This window comes from Strongylocentrotus purpuratus, unplaced genomic scaffold, assembly GCF_000002235.5.
Source record: "Strongylocentrotus purpuratus isolate Spur 01 unplaced genomic scaffold, Spur_5.0 spur5_scaffold_21, whole genome shotgun sequence".
In the NCBI taxonomy this organism is placed as follows: domain Eukaryota; kingdom Metazoa; phylum Echinodermata; class Echinoidea; order Camarodonta; family Strongylocentrotidae; genus Strongylocentrotus; species Strongylocentrotus purpuratus.
Genome location: NW_022145607.1, coordinates 23,835,182 through 23,856,543, shown reverse-complemented (window position 1 = coordinate 23,856,543; position 21,362 = coordinate 23,835,182). Strand labels below are relative to the sequence as shown.

General features: G+C 39.5%; 1 protein-coding gene across 1 annotated transcript; it reads right to left on the bottom strand.

Annotated features, from left to right (window-relative positions):
* Positions 1-1,332: 1,332 nt before the first annotated feature.
* LOC755610 (organic solute transporter subunit alpha) lies at positions 1,333-11,331 on the bottom strand. The gene is made up of 7 exons (XM_030995425.1): positions 11,055-11,331; positions 9,498-9,658; positions 7,913-7,986; positions 6,215-6,373; positions 5,139-5,250; positions 3,976-4,228; positions 1,333-3,432 (listed from the first exon to the last, which is right to left on the bottom strand). Exons 1-7 carry the CDS (start codon positions 11,188-11,190, stop codon positions 3,161-3,163), a joined length of 1,167 nt encoding a protein of 388 aa, XP_030851285.1. The 5' UTR covers positions 11,191-11,331; the 3' UTR covers positions 1,333-3,160.
* Positions 11,332-21,362: the final 10,031 nt, after the last annotated feature.

Here is a 21,362-nt window from a genome sequence, read left to right as displayed (position 1 = left end):
GGAGATGCATGGTAGTCCGTTTCATGTGCATTAAGTCATAATTCGCTGACACTAGACTTGGAGGAAATACTATTGATGGGTGTCCAACAAGTCTCGCACACAGCAAACCCGTGGTCCCATCAGGACAATGCCCCCTATAGTCTTTCGGAGGGTCTTCGGTTGAGGGAAATGTAATGGACGATTGGAGGAAAATGCAAAGAATTCCCTAAGGCCTGTTTGTCGTAAACTGAAGGCTAATCCTGATGATTGCCAGCATGATTTACTCTACCAGGACTATTTTTAATACCGAAACCACACAAAAATATTGCAACAATAAACAAAAAAGGAAACAATATATTTGATGCAGCTGACGCATGCAAGTCGTACAAGAATAGACAGAAGCCCAATTGTCAGCGGAGAATTCTGCTGCTTAGAAAGATAGGTTTACATTTGTAAACAACTTGAGGAGAACACAATGAAAACCTAATACATTAAAGGTAATACAAAGTTTTGGGAAATTTTGAAAATTGGGTGGATAGTGAATCTTTACAATTTTGATATATTTGGATGCCCCTGTGGATGTATTATAAGCACTAAAAAAATTAGCTCCTAAAACACTTCTGTTTTCGAGAAAAAATGAATATAAAAATTTACCGGTGCTCCCGGTAAATTTTGATAAATTTCAAATAGCGCCTATGGCCGTACAATGGTAGCTGCGACCATGACAATCTCAGAATATGTAGTTGTGATATATAATTTCCAAATGGGAATAGCTAATCGGTCGATTTTAATCAAGAAACATTGTTTCATAGCTAAATTAATATATTGAGCTTTTTTTTGCCCCCGAAAATTTAAAAATCGTGCCGGCCGAAAATTCGCTCAGTCGGGGGGGGGGGGGGGGGGTAGTGAGCACATTTTCTTTTTGGCCCTCGAAAATTTGAGAAATCGCACCCTCCCCCCTCCCCCTTGAGCGCCAGGGAGGGGGAATCTAAAAAAGAAAGTAAAATTAACGTGTTTTTACACATTTTCCGGCCCGGCCCCCCCCCCCCCTGGATCCGCCACTGCCTCCCTCTCACTCACCTACTTCTTACAGAGCTGAGCGCGAGCCTCCGAGCCAAGTCTGTTCGGCCTCCGCGCGGTCCCTGCATCTATCTCACTTATCTCTCTTTCTACCCCCCCCCCCTTCACTGTCTCTTATTCAAGCGGATCTGTCCCCTCCTGTCTCCCCCTATTCACCCTATTTCCCCTTACTTTCCCTCAAAATATTTATTCAAAGCATTATAATTCATTTATCGAAATATTAAGATAGAATCGAACTATACACAAATGACAATTTCAAACGATTTTTTGTTGTTGTTTACAATCAGTTAAACGAATTATTTATTCAGGTTCTATAAAACTTATTATACATAGGGGGCCTACATGAATATGTGAATATTTGAATGTTAGGCTTCCTGGAATAGAAAAAGATGCGAGCTCGATCGGATAATTAAGTGATGGCCTGGTGGTAGATTCGGTGCTCGGCAAGAAGTATAGATGGCAGGTTCAAATCCCGCTTGTACCACAAATTTTTTTTCTGACCTGTTTGCAATTACAAGATCGAGCACAAAATTTCTTTACAACAATATGCAAACCTGGCATGTCACAATGGAAGTACCATCAATATATCAAACATGTTTACTGATTTTTGGAGTACAGACTTGGAATCTTTTGAGCTAATAACAATATGATGAATTTATTATCATCGACATTGTTAAAGCTGGCGAAAAATATGAACATTACTGGGAGCGAATAATTAAAGTAAGCGTAGTTGTCACAATCTAAAATTCTACAAATAACAATATTTCCATATTAACATTTGCAGCATTTTTCATTAGTATAATATATTTCAAATTAAAAAAAAAAGGCTAGCAAATGGTTCATGGTATTTATATATATATGTAACCTTTTCATTGACACTGTAGAAAAAATCGCATGATAAAGTTGATAAATGCGCGCATTTCCTTTTTTTATCAAATTGTGTTTTCAATGCAATTACAAAACAAACCACGACTTGAGAAATTATTTAGCAACTTCATAAACAGATTGATATCATCATTTTTTGTTATTAATACAAAACCAAATCTCCTATCAACGCAACAATTTTAATATGGGAGAGAAGTAAAGAAGGGGAAACAAAGGAGAAAAGGAGGAGGTAAGGTAGACAGAGTCTTATAGTATAACATAGAATGAAACAAAGCAAGAGATAGAGGGGGATAAGACATTTTAAAAAAGAACAAAAAACAAAGACTACTTCATATTCAATTATCGATGTCATGCACAAAATCAATTCACCGTTGCTCTCCGAGAGACAAAATCAACTGATGTGTGAATATGGTTAATGAAAAAGAATGATGAGTTAAATTAGTGCCACATTTTCAGTTCTAAGAAGAAGAGTACATAGCAATATAGGCCTATGTTTATCAAATCATCAGAGAATCATTATCAAACCATTACAACCCAATAAGGATTTTTTTTTTTAATGAATTATAAAAAGAAAGAATCACAACTCACGATTATGACATTTCATACAACCCTCTTCATGAAACATAAATTTAAAAAAAAATAATTACAAAAAATAAAAGAATATGTGAATACGCTTGCTTTTCCTTCTCTTTCATGTACACTGTTAAACATTATGTCCAGTAAAACTTGACAAATATGGGGGAAGGGGGTGTATCCGACCCGTTGGTGTAATTATATGCCCAACTTTTCAATTTTGAAGTAAACGGCGATCGTGGCAAAAAACTTTTACCAAGTTGGGTAAGCGAATGTAATATCTGTAAAAATGTCGTAACTTTTGTAATGGACTTTTAGTTTGCAGGCACAATCCCTTGCCAGTCCCCGGGCGTAACAATGTCTGCTCTTTGAGACTAGGCTGACGGCATACTGCATAGGCTCTGTGCTTTAGCTGCTCCGGACCCAGCCAGAGACTGATAGGACTAGGCTCTGGTCAAGGCGTTAGGAATTGTGATAAAGTGTCAAATTAGAGTCTGTGTCTGCAAACCAATTGTTTCAACCGAGCAAACATTATCGTTCATTTTCTTCAGTGACATTCAATGCCATTGTTGAAACGATCCCGGCCGAACACGACACAGCTACCGGTAGTAGTCCCTACTCTGAGACGATAGATTCACCGACATCATACGACCGTCTCACTCTTAAACGAGCCCGACTTCGAGACATTCGACAATGACCCGTCGACGCTCGCCTCCTCTTGCAAGTCGTTGATGCGCTCGCGCGTGACGTTCATGGGTGCGTTTGCTTCGAAGTTCTTGATGTCGGTGATGTCGGCGACCGAGGCCGATACGAAGCGGTGGCCGTACTCGTGCTTGACCATCCATCGCCAGTAGTAGAGTTTGAAGAAGAAGTTCAGGAGAAACATCTCGAAGATGACGAGCATGTTGTAGAGGACTGCGTAGGAGGAGAGAAAATGAAAGTCGTTTGAAAGTGGTTTAGGAAGATGAATATATAGAGAGGACTACATAGAAGGAGAGAGTATTGGAATATGATTGGAAGTGGGCTACAAAAAGAAAGATAAAGGACGAAATGGGGTGGGCAGAGGAGACAAGGTAAAAAAAAAAAGAAGAAAGATAATACAACTCCCTTCACATTCCTCTTACTCGATGTTATTTTTTTCATTTCACAGACCTAGTAAGACCAGTACTGCCCCCTCCCATTATTCTAATAATTCCCCGCCGCCCCCTCAACCAAACAAAATCCGATCCCAACACGGTGGGGGTAAGGCTAGTGGCGGTTCCAGAGAGGGGGCCCGGGGCCGCTTATTCACCGGCTGGCTGTTTCGCCGCTAGATATTTTCTCACGAATTGGGCCCCATCTTTGGCCCCCTCCCCTGCCGCCGGCTGGATCCGCCCCTGGGTAAGGCAGCCGGGGAACTAAATAAAACCCTTCGATTGTCATGTTTATACAGAGAAAAAAAACGAATCTTAGTCTCACACTCTCCCCTGACGGCCGAGTCGAGGGGTCCGACGCACGGGATGACATCCTTGGCGATGAGGATGGCGATGATGAGGTTCTGCCCGTTGGTGATGATGAGCACGCACTTGATGGTGGCAAACTTGATGGAGATCATGAAGTGCTGGAGCTGGTTGTGGGTGGCGTTGTAGATGACGGAGAGGCCGTAGACAGCGACCAGGGACGATGCGAGAGTGATGACGCTCAGGTAGACGAAGGCTGAGTCGGCTTCAATCTGGATGGAGTGGGGGGGGGGGAGGGAGAGAGAGGGGGGAGAGAGAGAGAGAGAGAGGCGAGAGAGAGAGGCGAGGAGGAAAGAGAATTGGAGAGACATGGAGAGAGAGAGGGAGAGAGAGGGAGCGGGAGAGAGAGGGAGGGAGGGAGGGAGAGAGAGAGAGAGAGAGAGAGAGAGGGTGAGGGGGAAAGAGAATTGGAGAGACATGGAGAAAGAGAGGGAGAGAGAGAGAGAGAGAGAGAGAGAGAGAGAGAGAGGTGCATATACAGAATTACATCTCTACCTCCATGACACCTAGTTTGTATCATCCTGTGACGTCATTTAAATGTATACCATTTTGTATGGTGGAATGGTTTAGGAACAAATAGGCTAGAAATTCCTCCCAGAAAGAAAAAAAAATCCTCAGAATAATTATCTGTGAAGCGCTTAGAGACATCGTAGATGTATTAAGCGCTATATAAAAGCGGAATATTATTATTATTATTATTATTATTATTTATCTCAAATTTGCCGACAGACGTATATTTTAATCATGAAATGTTGCCGATACGTCTTACTTTTTTAATCAAAGTATTTTCGTTTCTAGTTTTGTCGACAGTCTTTATAAAGAGTCAGCATGTAGAAAACTATGAATGGGGGTGTTTATCTCGTTACACACACACTTGTTTTCAAGCGACACATCAAAACAAAATAATAACTGAAATAATAATAATAATAATTGTCCCCAACATAATCGCAAAAAGTTAGTTTAAAAAAACTCAACCTAAGGACATTTCAATACTCTTAGGAGTCAACGATTGAACTGTATGAACATGCATGAAAATGACATGGTATGAACACATTGCAATACAATCTGGTATTGGAAATGCCCTTAAGTGGATTTCTTGAAAGTCTTCACGATTTCACGTACTATTGATGGTTTGTAGATACCGTCGGCCCACAACACAGCACCAAGAAACACGCAAAGTGGCCTGATGTAAGCGGTCTGTAAGACTAGTCTTCTCATTCGATGGAAGTTCGTCCTGTATATGGGATTCGAACCCCGAATTCATGAATTACATGGTATCACAAACATTAGGGACTTTTAGATTTACACGACGAGAGCGTGGACTGCCGCGTGTGACATTGTGTTAAGGCACTGGGTCGTGCCCGGCAGTGCCTTAAAAAGACGTCACATAATACCTTAAAAGAATGTCACACGTGGCAGTCCACGTTCTCGTCGTGTAAATCTAAAAGTCCCTATTATCACTTTAGGAACTAGACTGTTATTTTGATGGGAAGAATATTTGCATGAGGAATGCATACTTTATAGATGTTCAGACTCATCAGATGTAAAAAGCCAAAAGCCACGTAGAAAATTATAAATCGGGAATAACAAGAAATCCAAAAAAGTACGAAAATATTAAAAGGGCTAGTACACGGTCATGCGTTTGAATTCAATTTGAATAATAATAATGAAGGAAATTAGTGCAGGGCTGGGATTCGAACCCTCAATCTATGGATTGAGAGTCAAGTGAATGAACCACGACACCACGACACCTCACATAGGGGACCAAGCGGGAGGTCGGGTATTCGAGGATTCAAGTATCATAAAGATGTTGCTTCAGTTGAGGCTTCAAACTTTGACTGATTTTCAACCATGCTGCCAAAATTACGACATTGCAAGTGCATGGATTATAATCATGGGAGATTATTACACTAATAGCCCGTGGTACATTATGCAGATAGCTTCACAGATAAAAAAAAAATGGATAAGTAAGTATTTCCCTCATTTGCATTGTGGCGAAACAGACGTGACTACAAATATTTCCAAATTCATATTTAAGGCTATGAAACGTTCGAAAAACTCTGATTCAAGCGACTTTTAGGATAAATGAAATTGATCAAATCAAAATGGCTTAACATATCGGAAATATAACAACTATGTACTTGCTTATTCATAACGATACAATCCAACTCCAAATAGTACATGAAAATTTAACCTACATGGTGAAACTGATCTTTGGCAAGCACGGGCAGCAGCATGTTAGGGGCGGGGCAGAGAGGGAGACCTTGATCCCATCGAGATGGTCCTCCATAGGTCCGATGCCACCATAGTAGTCCACGATCAGGAGAACGAACGTGTAAAGAGTCATCGACAGGTACCTATCAAAAGATTGGATCGTTATAGTTTTTGTTTTCTCTTTAATAAAATCATCTTTATTCAATATTGCTTTCGACTTTACAAAACATATATGAATATACATACATAATATAACCAATAGAATTAACAACAAGAATATTATATAGCTGATTACACAAGATAATTTTTTTTAAAGCTACACAATCTTATAGTTATCATTGTTATCAATGTTATAGTTATCATTATCATCATCATCATCATCATCATCATCATCATCATCAGTAGTAGTATAGTAGAAGTGGTAGTAGTAGTAGTAGTAGTAGTAGTGGTAGTTGCTGTTGTTGTTGTAATTGTAACAGTTGTTATTATTATTATCATCATCATCATTATTATTATTAGTATTATTCTTAGTATTAGTATTAGTGGTAGTAGTAGTAGTAGTAGTAGAAGTAGTAGTAGCAGGGCCGACAATTTTGCAACGCCTCACCAGCCGCTGAATAAGCGGGGGGGGGGGGGTAAGAGCACTTTTTTTTTGTCCCAAAAATTTTGCAACGACTCAGGGGGCGGGGTAAGGTCACTTTTTTGGGGTCACCCTTTGGTATAATTCCCTTTTTTTTTAATATAGGGGGGGGGGGTGTCATAAAAAAATCACACACATAAACAAAATTGAGGGGGGTTCAACCCCCCCCCCCAAAAAAAAAAACCGCTGCGTACGCGTCTGAGTAGTAGTGTAGTAGTAGTAGTAGTAAAAGTAGTAGTAGCAGCAGAAGCAGTTGTATTAATATCATCATCATCATTGATATCATTATTATGTAGTAGTATATTAGTATTTTTTTCATTTTTATCTTCATCATCATTTTTATCATAACTGTTATTATTATCATCATAATTATTTATAAAATTATTATCATTATTATTTTTATTATCATTATTATCATCATAATTATTATTATTATTAATATTATCTTCTTCATCATCATCATCATCATCAACACCATTGTAGGTTCTCTTTTTTTACAATCTGAGTTCTTGTGAGGATATTGCTGAAAGAATTTTTTTTTGGGGGGGGGGGGCGGGAGGGGTGTCATCGTCTAAACATTTGCACATATTAATGAATGTTTTAGAATAAGGAAATGAGATTTCCAAAAAATACTTTGGAAATTTTACATTGCATTTTCATGAGTCATTAGAATACTATTAATATAGGAATACCGTTGCCAAATAAAATTAACATCAATTCATCAACAATTTGTGAATTCGAAAGATCGCAACCATATCTTTATGTATTGAGGGTAAAGTACACTTTCGCAACCAGTGGCTGAACCAGTGTGGATTTCCAGGACTTGCATGCGTGGGGGCGGGGGGGGGGGGGGTGGGGGGATTCGTCAATTATATAGGACATTGTGAACAAAATGAAAAAACAACAATATACAAACAGTTTCATCAAACTTCACAGGGGCATATCACTAAAACAAACTAGGTTGGGGGACGTGCCAGCCCCCCCCCCCACCCCGGCATAATGTTTTGAGATTAAAAAGAAATTACTCAAAACCGATACTTACAAACTAGATCCCCAGTTTGCTATAAGCGATGCTCTGGGGACATAGAAGCCAGCTAAAGAAGTAACTGAAAAGACCTTCAAACAAAAAGGGGGAAATCAAAATGAGGAACAAGATATACTTTTTTTTAAAGAAAGGATTCTGATATTGAATCCTGGTAATAAGTATCATAGCTCAGTTTAAATGATATGTGGATTAATTGATTGATTGAATGGCTTATTATAATACTGAAAATGTCAGCCAATACGATGAATTGCATTCAGTTTACAATGAAATACAACAAATATGACAAGCCCTTTGCAGTGGTAAATTGTTTGGTTTTAACTATCTGTCCTGAATATTGAAGAATGCGATGAATCGAGAATTGCACCTGCAGAATTTTTATGCCACTTTTTATAATAGTGTTCAATTATCTGTCTCTTTGACATGATAAATATCACGCGACATTTTTAATAACTCATTTCCAAGTAAGTTGATAACGTTCTATTACGGGGAATAGAAAAGATAAAATAATCGGTGGGGGGGGGGGGGGTTCAATCATACTTTGGCATGATGGGAGCCACACTTCTTGTACTACTCGCAATTTCTAAGGAGTTGTTGATTATATGCCCTTATTTTATGAGCGACAGTTGTGTAACGTGGTTCCAGTCACTAGTGGGCACTATTCGTATGTAGGGAGAGAGGGGGGGGGGGGGCTGATCTTAGAGGGTACATGGGTTGTTCTGCGATGGAGCGACCGAATAGGGAGAGGAGGGGTGTAGAGGGGTCTTTCATCTTCTTTTTACCTTCCCTTTCCCCCTCCCTTTGTTTTTTGTCCTTCATCCCCTTTTAGCAATCCGATTAGGGGGCACTTACTCCTTCGATGCCCCCCCCCCATAGCTTCGCCACTGGAGTCATAATCACTACGTTCTAAGAATATCTTCGTCCTCTATCTAATATATGAACATGATATGCTCTCCTTTCATTTACGATAATCAGTACAATAATATGTACAAGAAAGAAAAATGAAAGACATGGGCTTATTTATTTGAAATTACCATGAACAAATTAACCTATGACCTGTGTGTTTGGTGTCAATGCATTAATCAATTTTCGGAAAGATAAGGATAAATTTGCGCCGTTGATAAAGTAAGTATAAACTATAAATCAAGCTATTATGATGTGGTTATAATCGCGATTTTCGATAATGATTAAGCTAGAACTTTGAACTTGTTATGTGGTTCAGATTGTGGCAGATTTAACACTCTCAAGACTATACCAATTTATTCAATAGATCACGTACTTTAAGTTGAAGTCTAATATCACATTTGACGCGGGAAAAGCTGCACATCTAAAAACAGAGCAGGACACAAGCCATGTACCATTACATATTAAGCATATGAAATTTAAATTTAAGAATTGGGGAGAGCTGTGCAAGGAGGAGGCGCTACCACCCGCCCCCCCCCCCCCGCCCCCCCCCCCGAAAATGTGTAAATAACAATATTCAGAAAACCGTCTTCAAATTCAGGCATCATGGTTCCCGAAAGAAAAAAAAATTGACCTAGTCTTTGATTTAATTAGATCTACAGAACTAAACTTCGTGTCTTACCGGGAAGAGCGCAAACAGGCGAACAAGAAATATCCTCCGATTTCCGTAAGGGACCTGTCGCCTGATCCGAACCCACGAATGTAAGAACATGCCGACTGTAGCACAGGATAGCGCAGTCAGGGTGACGAGTAAGGCTATACCCCATCCTACTGATCTCAACACTGGATATATCGAGTAGAAAAAGATTCAAAATAATTAGTTTTATTTAATTTCGACTGATTAATTTCTGTAACCATGTATAAGGTCAACATGGTGACATGATTAGTAGAAGTGTCGAGGCCGAGTGGATATATCAACGGGCTGTGGATCAAAAGGTCCGCGGTTCGAGTCCCGCCACGGCACTAATGTCTTTGGCAAGATATCAATTACAATTCCAAAGCTCTTTGGATGCGTATAGAGACGACGCTGTATATATGCGCTATACAACAAACGAATATTATTATCATATATTTACTAATCAAATCATTATAGACAAAATAAAGACACAATAAAACACACAAATTACATGTGCAGTCGATCGGTTGTGGGAGGGAAGGCTTGTGGCTCATGGTTATTTAGTTGGCCTAATCCTTCCCATGTATACTGCCTGGTCGGGTGCACCAGTGTCTATGAAATTATTGCCATATTTTGTTCACCCATTATATATTCTGATTTGACATGTATTGAAAGTGCCAAATAAATAATATTAATAATAATAAAAAGTATAGTTACTGTCAGTACCAGTACGAAAGGTGTATGATAAAGATACAAATCCCTATAAATCACAAAATAAACATAAATAACACGATGAAACGAAACAAGCTATCATACAAATCTATACTACTCAATGAAACGCGAACCATTGAGTTCTAAATTTCTCGTGCTGTTTATCATTCTTATATGGTATTTGGTAGAAGCACTCATTTACACAAAAAAAAAAGCAGGACTAGAAAAAAATCGTTGCTGGTGGCATCTCGTCGTAAAGTCATGAGCTACACTATTTTCGACAATCGCAGTAACGAAAGGCCTATTTCTCTGTAAAAGAACAAACAAATGTTTTTGTACACTCGAAGTTTCTTTGCTTGCAATAATGAATAGAAAACCTTAAACTATGCAACAAATACCTACCATATTGGAGTTAAGATCGGATTGAAGAGAAATCTGACCATTTGGTCTAAAAAAAAATCGCAACGTCTCAGCCAGCCGCTGAAGAAGCGGGGAGGGCGGGGTAAGAGGACATATTTATTTATTATTTTGTCCCAAAATTTGAAAATTTTGCAGATCGATATTTAGATTCGTTGGGGGGGGGGGGGGGGGGGTAAGACCAGCTTTTTGGGTCATCCATTAACATAATATATATATATTTTTTTTTGCAAAGGGGGGGGGGGGGTTCGTCCAAAACATACACATAAAAAAGTCAAAGGGGGGGGGTTCAACCCCTAACCCCCCCCCCCCCCTGCGTACGCGCCTGATATTTCACCCCTGTTTATCAATTTTTGGATGGACCGAAATAAATACTTTAATGATAAATGAATTAATTGAGCAATAGAAGCATTTGATAAGCATGAGTTAACCTACCCTCCATCTCTTCCCTTGCCGAGCTGACGTCGACAGAACAACCTCGCGATCCCGTCGACGAGTTGTCGCCCGTTGTCAAGTTCGTATCCACATACTCAGAGTAAACGACATCTTGTACCGACGGTTCTTCCGCCATTTTGAATTTAATCAAGCCAACAGTTTATAGGATACTTTAAAAGGTAGAATGTTTACCGAGCGTTGTTGTTGGATTGCTGTGGGGTCACAAACAAAACGGATGCCTGAATAAAGTTTCAAATTGCGATGAATTATTTTAAAGTTAAAAACCGCTTGTTTTCACGTCGGTGTGAAGTTAACAGTCGTACTGTTTCATCCAATAAAGCACAACGGATCACTTAACTTCTTGGAATTGTTTAGTCCAAAGTCAACTATTCTTCGATCGAGGGCGTGGTTGTCACGAAGAAGAATTTCCTGAATCCGATTACGGCGTACTCTTTAAAATGTTATGAACATAATTGCAATTTTTCTTGTCAAAATTTATTGATCTTCCAGAATACTTTGAGAAATATGTATCATTTCAAGTTACGGCAACATTCACTTGTCGAATGCAAGAATTCTTTTCTGCTACCTTCTTGAAGACGAACGTTGTAAAGATAAAAGTTTAACCCGCATAAGGAGTTATCTTCCAGCAGGCAAGCTATAGCGTCTGACGGATCTTATGATAAATCGTGCAAACCGACTTAATTGTTTGCCCTTTCGCTGTCAGAAGGAGTGGTAATCGCTGTCAAATGATCCACCGGTTTCACGAGCTACAAACTCGATGTGAGAGTAGAATTCGACACTTGACCAAGCAATGGTCAAATCGACGTAATGTTACATCACAGGGTTTCTAATGATAGAGCTTCCTGGTTTCACCATGCATGACTGAAGAATGCAGTCATGGATTGATGTAGGTGTAGATTCGTTCACTTCTGTTGATAATCCAATGTATTTAGAGCCTGAAATAGATGAAAATAAGAAGTGAATATCAGTAACTTAAGCAAAAAAATCATAGCGAGCGAGACAAGGAAAACAAAGCAAGGACATGGACTGTTAACGGGATGAGATGCTTTAGAAACATGGATTGTTATCATTCTCCTTGAATGATTGTGACAAAGTCCCACTTAATTTAATTGATGGATGTAAGACAATAATCACCTGTTTGGATCAAGAAGGGCACTATATGTGTTAAGGTAAAAGAGTTAACGCCCTTCTGGCTCCACGCAGAAGAATTATCAACATTTTAAAATCGATCTTTAAAATTGGTAGATTATCTAGGAATATATATAGCAATTTCCGCGAAGCACAAAGCCGCCATGTTGGTTTCTGAAATGGCCCCAGAACAGAAAAGGTGCCAATAGAGGTCACCCAAGAAGGCCGACAGCCCAGCACGGAGACCGACGACCCGGCCACAAGACCGACTTTTAAAAATGGTCTACGAGACCGAAAGCCCATGAGTCAGACAAAACAAAGACAAATATTTATGGTAGGTGGGAAAATGTTGGTCTCGTGGGCCATCGGTCTGGTGAAGTAATTTAAACAGAGATATAAAACTAAGCATATAACTGTTAAAGGGAGATGCATGGTAGTCCATTTCTATGTGCATTAAGTCATAATTCGCTGACACCAGACTTGGAGGAAATACTATTAATGGGTGACCGTCCAAGTCTAGCACACAGCAAACCCGTGGTTCCATCAAGAAAATACCCCCTAGTCTCTCGGAGAGTCTTCGGTTGAGGGAAATGGAATGGACGATCGGAGGAAATGCAAAGAATTACCTAAGGCCTGTTTGTCATAAAACTGAAGGCTAATCCTGATGATTGCCAGCATGATTTACTCTTCCAGGACTATTAATTTTTAATACCGAAACCATACAAATAATGCAACTATAAACAGAAAATGAAACCATTTATTGATGCAGCTGACGCATGGAAGCAGTACACGACAGGGCATAAGTCCCAATGTCAGCGGAGAATTCTGCGGTTTAGAAGGATAGGTTTACATTTGTAAACAACTTGAGGAGAACACAATGAAAACCTAATACAATTCAGAATACTTTTGTTACTTACAGTTGCGGATCCAGGATCCTCTGACGGGGGAAGGGTTTTTTTTTTTAATTGAATTGAATTGAATTGGTTTGGTTTATTGAGAAATCACATCAAACAAGCAGCTCGCAGGCTGAAAATGTTCAATTTACAAACAAGTTAAAAATATAGAGAGATATAAACATATACAAAACTAAAATACATATTGTAAGTCATTGTAAGATGAAATCGAAATCGCAAAACAAAGTTATAGAGTAATGTAATAATATACTTTCATGTTGAAGAACCAAGACGGTGGGGAGGAGAGAATGGAGAAGAAAAAAGGAAGTTGTTTGACCGAAAGAGTTGAGAAAGTATTTAACAATTGCTAAACAAACATTTCTATTACAAAAAATGAAATTAAGCATTAAAAAAAAACCTATTGGATGGGATGAAATTAAACCGTAAAAGTCAAAATGACAGTCTCTATTCCGTTTTCCCCTTCAATATAAATGTAATGACAGCATTCATCTAGATCGAGAAAGTTGTTCAAATAAAATTAAAATTAGTATTTACATAACAATATCACAATATAGTGTAATTTCGAATTAGATATTGCACATTACTTTGGAAAAAAAGACCCAAGTCAAATAATTGGCAAGGGCATGAATTTGTATTAAAAAGAATATATAAAAGAAGGGAACACTAAAGGCCTAATGAAACAACGGATTAAAATATGTTTACAGTTTTAGGCAGTCTGAGAGTAAATTGGATAAAAGTGTATATTGCAAACGTGTTATTATACCGGTTTGTTTAAAACCAAACATCTATTAATATGCATGAGTATAAGAAAGTTATTTGTCTAAAAAAATATAGTACAGAGTGTATTTAACAATTGCTATTGTTAATTGTAATGACATCATTCATCTGAAACAAGAAAAAATTGATATTTGAATAACAATATTACATAATTTCGTATAAGATATTGCACATTATATTATAGATAAAAAGCACATTAATATTTAGCAAGGGCATACAATTGAAGTTTTAAAAAAAAAGGAACACTAATGAATTAATAAAATAATGAAACGATTTATAGATTCTCGTTAAGCAGTCTTATTGCAGAGGGCATTGTTGACGAGCGGTACCGAGCAGTCCTACACATGGGGGTATCCAAGTGGTGCGAGTAACGTAGACGCCGGGAGGATATTTCGCTGCGTAGGGGCGGAAGGAAGTCTCGATGCCTGGAAGAAGCCAACAGGCTCTTGGCAAAGGAGAGCAGCAACTGCTCATGTCGCTCGGACATACGACTGATGCCAAGTGTTTCCAAAGCGTGTTCATAGGAGATGTACTGATCCCTCAGGATGATGCGACATATACGCTTTTGGATCCTCTCAATATCATTGATTTGATTTGTTGTTATGCTTGTAGACCACAATGGAGATGCGTATTCTAATAACGGACGAATATATGTGGAATATATATTCACTAGGTCGTGCATCGGGACTGACGCTTTCCGCAGACGACAAATCATGAATATTCTCCTTCCAGCTCTTGAAACCACGTCGGAGATATGGCTATCCCATTTGAGATTCGCCTGTATAAGAACGCCAAGCAGCTTCAGGCAATTCGTGTCCTCCATCGGTTGATTATTCAGATGTAAGCTCGGAGGATTCGCTCTGTTTTTGGAGAAGTCAATTGACATGGTCTTACTTTTCTGAACGTTGAATTTCATGTCATTTTCCTTACTCCAACATGTCAGCTTGTCGAGATGATCCGCTAACGTCGAGACGCCAGAAGTGGAGCGGACCTCAAGAATGCTCAAATCGTCCACATATTTCCACCGTTGATCGAAATCCATCAGAGCGTCGTTTACCAGCGTTAGAAATATCAAAGGACCCAGCTTGGTCCCTTGAGGCACTCCGCAGGTCAGCGATAATTCTTCGGAGATACATGGACCGATTCTGACTGCCTGGGTTCGATCACTCAAGAAGCTAATTACAGTTGATAAGATTGCTTCATCAATACCATACTTGATGAGTTTGTGTATCACAACATTATGATTGACGCGGTCAAAGGCCTTTGAAAAATCTATCGTGCAGAGTGTAGCAAATTTCCTAGGCTTGTCCAAGCCACGGAGGATGGTGTCCATGAGGCTCACCAAGTAGTGAGTGGTTGAACTTCCCCTTATGTTGCCGAACTGACGCGGATCCAGGTGAGGTGTTAAGTCTCTAATTAGGAACTGCGAAAGAAAACCTTCAAACACACGCGCCAGTATTGGTGTAATTGAAATAGGTCTCAAGTCAGAACAGCAGGTCACTGGATAGGACTTTGGTATCGGTGTTATGACAGAGCGCTTCCAACGAGGCGGAAAGGAACCTCGATCTAGAACGACATTAAAGATGACTGACAAAGGAGCGGAAAGTTCGAAGGCAAATTCTCTTATCAGTTGTATAGGGATGTCCTCAGGGTGGACAGCCTTAGAGGGATTCAGTTTTTTCAGCATCTCAAAGATCTTGAATCTCTGAATTCTAGGAGGTGGCCTTCTGGCAGGTAGAAAGGCTGGACAAGACGAAATATCCAAGGCAGGCAATTCACGGCAAATATTCGCAAAGAAGTCATTGATGTGTTTTGCCTGCTCAGAAGGGCTTGTGCCAAAGTCGTTCGGAAAATTGAAGGAAGACCGTTTATTCAGGCCAGCGAGGGAGCGGAGTTGTCGGTGCCATTTGCCAGGGCTTGATTTTTTCATGGCTGCAATCTTCTTCTGGTAGAAAACCGACTTCCGCTGCTTTATCTTGCGCTGAATCTGGTTCCGAAGTTTCATGAAGGTTGTTCTGTCAGCTAACTCAAACGCACGTTGTCTCTTACGGATGAGGGATTTCAACCTGTCCGTGATCCAGGGCTTGTCATTAGGTGAACGGCGACGAACAACCAGCGGAAAATGTTGCCGATAAGCTTGCCCTAGTACACTCTGGATAGATTGTACCATATCGTCCGGAGACTCCATGCCATCCAAGTAACGAAAGTCATACGAGGTGATCCAGCGACCAAAGGATCGTACACAGGAATCACGCATAGGTCGATAACTACACCTTGTCGTAGGTATAGGGCAGGAGGTCCTCGGGATCATCAGAACTGTGGAATGATCAGAACTTCCAATAGGTGCTGTTATTAGAGGCTTTTTGTAGAAATCTCCACAGTCAGTGAATATCATGTCAAGTATTCGGTTCTCTCTAGTTGGTAGTTTGACCAGTTGTTCGACATTGAGATGTCTCACAAACGGTTCCGTGGCAAGATCATTGAAATCTCCAAGTATGATAATGGCAGCATCCAAGAAAGAGTTGCGTATGTGGTCACTCATATATATGATATGCTCGGTAATCTCTTCCTTTAGTGGTGTACCTGGTGGTGAATACACAACACAGATAAAAAGATTTACCGAGTTCCGGACATAATTGCTCAGATTGGTCCTAACCCAGATGATCTCAAGATGACTAGCTAGGTGTAGACTCTACGCCGAACAACGTTGCACGAAGGTCATTCCTGGCATAAAGGGCTACACCTCCACCACGTTTGTTAAGTCTATCTTTGTGAAAGAGAGTGAATCCATTCATCTCGTTAGCATCAGCAGGATTTGATTCCGAAAACCACGTTTCAGTTACAGCTACAAGGTCACATCGACGAACCTGAACAGTTGCATAAAGTTCATCCAACTTATTGTTCATCGATCTGATGTTTGTAAGAAGGATTGATGGAAAATGCTCTTTACATTTAACACTGCGAGCCAACTGGATAACGTAGGGTTTTCTAGTTGTAGCTGGTACATGATTCTGCCGTGAATTCGATATAACAACATTAATATGTCTCCTTATATGCGAGCCAGCTCTCCGACTCCTCGTTCGACGAGTTTGACACCGTGCTAGTCCCAAAAGGTCAATGTGTGTTAACACATCAGGGGGCAACTGCACTTTCGACGAACTTCTCGACATGTTATTACGTAACGTCCTCAGTTCACAGGGACTGTAGCACAGCCTATTATGTTGTGAAGAAGTCATTGTTAAAAGTACAAAAGATATGAGCAACAGACAGCAAAGTACTAGGAGTGGTCCGATCCGCCGTAAGTCATGTACGTTATACATGAATTGTGTATATCTGTTCTCAAACGATGACTGGTGCATGATGAAAACGTGGTTGTAAACAGTAAAGTGAATTGTAAATCACACAACAAAGTTACTCACGGTTGACAACTGATGATGATAGAACAGATCAAACACACAAAAAATTGACTAAATTCTCCAAGGTGGTGAAAAATATGAAAATTAGTGTCCTGATGAAGAGCAAGCTAAAAACATGGGCTAGCAGCATAACAGCGCCCTCACGTTTTTCTTCCATGTTTACATTACTCTGTCTTTGGGGGGGGGGGGGGGGCTGAAATAGGTGACGGGGCGCTAAATAGGGACACAATTTCATTCTTAAAGTGTACTTGAGAAATGCCAAATTGGGTATATAGACCGCGGGGGGAGGTGGGTGCCCCCTCTGAAACTTCCTGGATCCGCCACTGCCGATTGCATGTCACTGGAGTTGCTGTGCTCACCTATAATAAATGAATACATTAGCGGGAAATAGTTTACATTTCCGTGCGGTACCGGCTAATAAGGAAGACTAATGGTTTAGACTTTAGAGGCTTTTGTTACACTTTCGTAATGTTTGAAAGCATTACTGAAGAAGGACTGAAACCAGTTTGAACTGTGTCATTTATCAGCAGGGTTAAATTTTGAAAAGAGCATGAAATAATTGTGACTATTCTTTCTTGTTGATGATGCATGTTATATTACAAAATTTAATTGTCAACTAAAAAGCGCGACTTTTGTCGTCTGGTATAAATTGACTTGAGCTTACCATGCCTCATCGTCCAGTCAAAACTGCGTGTCGATGAAAGCCGTGATACTTCAGAAAAAGAATTCATTCCAGTGACATCATTAATTATACCAAGGTTTTGAAACCTAATCAACATTCCGCTAAATCCCCAAAATTCCCTTTTCATTCAAAATCTAGGCCGCCGGACAAACAAAAACTAGTCACTTTACTGTCTCAAATTGAACATGGTGGTGAGACAAAAAGAGAGACGTTCACCAAAACGTACAAACTGATGCATACATGCATGTAATGGGCCGAAGAGACACGTACGGTACAAGGTCCAATCATCGAAAATGAAATTAGTCATCAATCATACATCATGTGTTATCTTTCTTGCGTAATGGAGCTTTCATGTATGGAACGTGTGAGCGAGGGCGTTGTTAGTCAGTTTTGAAGCGGGGGAGGGGGGGGGGGGGGGGGGGGGGGGGGGGTGGACCGACTCTGCCCGACAGAAAATGTTGAACGGGGGGGGGGGGGGGGTGTAGCACACAGCGTAGCAGTCCTTTCTGAAATACCAGGGTGGGAGGGTTAGACGTAATGTGTCACAGATGGGTCTAAAGAAAAGACTTCAGATATATTCAGACTAAGTTTCGTGCTGATATAATCAACTCCTATAGCATGTATTTTTGAAGTACTTATATCCAAATCTGACGTTTATAATTACAGGGTAGATGTTTTAAGCTGTCAAGTTGACACAAGAATTCACCCTATCCCCACCTATTTTCAACCCTCAAAGTTAACATTCCATGGTTGTTCAGTAGTCAGCAAAAACTACAGATAAAAATATAATTTAAACACAATTTGCCTAGACTGTGGCCGAAGTTCGAGTACCCCTAATCCGTGTCCATTTATTTAGAAGAAGCACGTATCATTTGTAATAACGGTAATCGGTATGATACCCTCAAACTCCATTATCATACATAAACAATGTAATGAGATAGGAGAGGGCAACGAAACGCCTCAGGTTGAAATAGATAGACAGTCTTTGTATTATAATTTTGTATCAATTAATTATTTGATCCATTAGTAACTATGTACCATTATAAATCAAACTAACCACACGATGAAAAAACCCACTATAAAGTATAAGTCATATGGAGGAAATGATTTCCGCATTGCATTGTCAAAGATTAATTGGGAACCGACTTCCAGCACTTTCAGTTATCTAAAGGAATTTCCTGATTTTGTCAATTGTTCGGTTTATCTTTCACCACATCCTGAACCTATCTATAATCTTGTTGTGAATGGATGAGGTTAATATGTCTTATTTAATCTACGCAAATACAATAGCTTTTTAAGAGCGCTGCATACTGAGTCATTATTTCTATCAAATAAAATAAATCCCCAGTTAAACTTATCGTACAGTGATCCCGTTTGAATTGTGGTCATTTCTCGACAAAAGAAACACGATTTCGGGGAGGGGAGCGCAACAGCGCACTTTAATAACCAACAAAAGTATGGAAAAAGACAAAACTCAGGATTTGGTTTCTATTCAGGGGTATTTTATTAACACATTACCGAAAAGCATATATTTCTCTAATATTCAGACCCGTTGCACACGGTAGTAGATAGTTTCAGCGCTTGATAAATGTATATTATTATTTTGGTTGTTATATTTATCTGAGAAGTAGAATTAAAATGGGTGGCTTTAAATAAATACAGTGGTCATCGCACTCGAAATATTGAAAATAGTATTAAAAACAATTTAATACCACCTGTAAGTGAACAAGTAAAGTAGTAAAGTACATGTATAATCATAATTATTCCTCCTTTCAACTAGGCTGTTTTTATCTTGGTTGCTATTATGTATAACTTTTATTTAAAAGAAAATCTTCACTCATCATTCACTTTGTAGTGTTAAAGGCGATGTCCCAATGTGCAAGGTGTATTTTTAAAGGCATGCTTCATGTCCTAGTCACGCGAGTCATTGCAAAAGGTCAAGTATATTACATGACCGTATACATAATAAACGGGGTCTCACAGGGGCGGAACCAGAATATATATGTCAAGGGGCACATGTTTCAAAAAGTGCTTTAAAAAAGACAAATTAATTTAAAGAATTTCACAATTCTTCGAAATCCTATGTTCTGACATCTATCTGAAGCATAATACAATGTAACTTTTAAATATCTGAAATGTAAAGAGAAATGTTTCTCAATTTGTGTGGTGTATGATCCCTCCCCCCCCCCCGATGATATGGGCAATATTCCTCGCCCTTACCACTGCCCCTGGTCAGGGCTCAGGTGGCTCGAGCACCAATTTTGTTCCCTAACAAATGGACTCACCACAGGGAATGACGCCCATGCATAGCCGCTCCCCCCCCCCCCCCCCCCCCCCCCCCCCCCCCCTCTGCCCATTAAACACTCCAAATTTTCGGAAAGCCTATCACACCTGCATTATGGCGATTCCATGCAATGTAAGTGTCTCGTATTATGTCTTTTATTTTGCACATGTTTTATGTAACAATGACGAATCTATTGACAGTCAAACTGAATAACGATGCTCGGCTTGAATTTATTATCACTATTAAGTATTAGCCATAGTCGTATCAAGAGATTGTAACTCAATGATGAAATATATTGATAAATGTCATATGACCAAGGGGATACCAGCACTAATGTAATATATGACGTAATGACGTACGGGACTCAGTGTAGGAAATCGCCCAGTAATAAGTCTTATTGAGCTACTCACCTCTTGCACGAGACAACCTGCAAAAAGCCGTTCATCAGAATCTTAGAAAAACGTTTACCACTTACAATTATATAAAAATAAATAAAGTCAAACACAGCCAGGCGATCAAACATGCAACTTCCTCTTTTATCTGCTTTTAAAAAACCCAGCATGTTTGTTTGTACTTTGTTATTTAATTGTCGATAACAATAAAAGCGAAAAATCACAAATTTTGCATAAATTATGCCTGCAAATGCTAAATCAGAATGACCGGTGGCGTATAGTGGCGGAGTATCCCTCCCCATCCGCCCCCCTCACCCCCCTCTCCCTGTTAAATGATAAACAAGGTATACACGAATGGACTTTATTCTAATCTTTGACAATTGTGTATTGCGTTATCAGAATGTTTACAGCATTAATTATTAGCATTGCAGGGCCGTGCATGCGAAGATAACTTGTTTGTTTTTCGCAAACGATTCTTTCCCACACGATTTTCGTCCCATTGCACATTACGCGTGGTATCAAAATAATATGTTTAGGTCTACCAGCAAAAAGTAGAATATCGGTTAATGAACTAATTGTGAGTTGAATGTATGAGTTCAACGCTATATTGTACGCAAGGTGGCCCAAATAAAACAGACTAGCTTACATATCTAAGTCAAGTCTACATGGGCAAACATTTGAGAAGAAAAATTAT

Excerpts from the sequence above, each read along its gene's own strand:
- LOC755610 (XM_030995425.1), bottom strand. The coding sequence starts at position 11,190 with ATGGCGGAAGAACCGTCGGTACAAGATGTCGTTTACTCTGAGTATGTG. Across the intron at positions 4,229-5,138 it reads GTATCTACAAACCATCAATA|ATTGAAGCCGACTCAGCCTT; the intron begins GTACGTGAAATC and ends CACTCCATCCAG. Across the intron at positions 3,433-3,975 it reads CTCGGCCGTCAGGGGAGAGT|TCCTCTACAACATGCTCGTC; the intron begins GTGAGACTAAGA and ends CCTCCTACGCAG.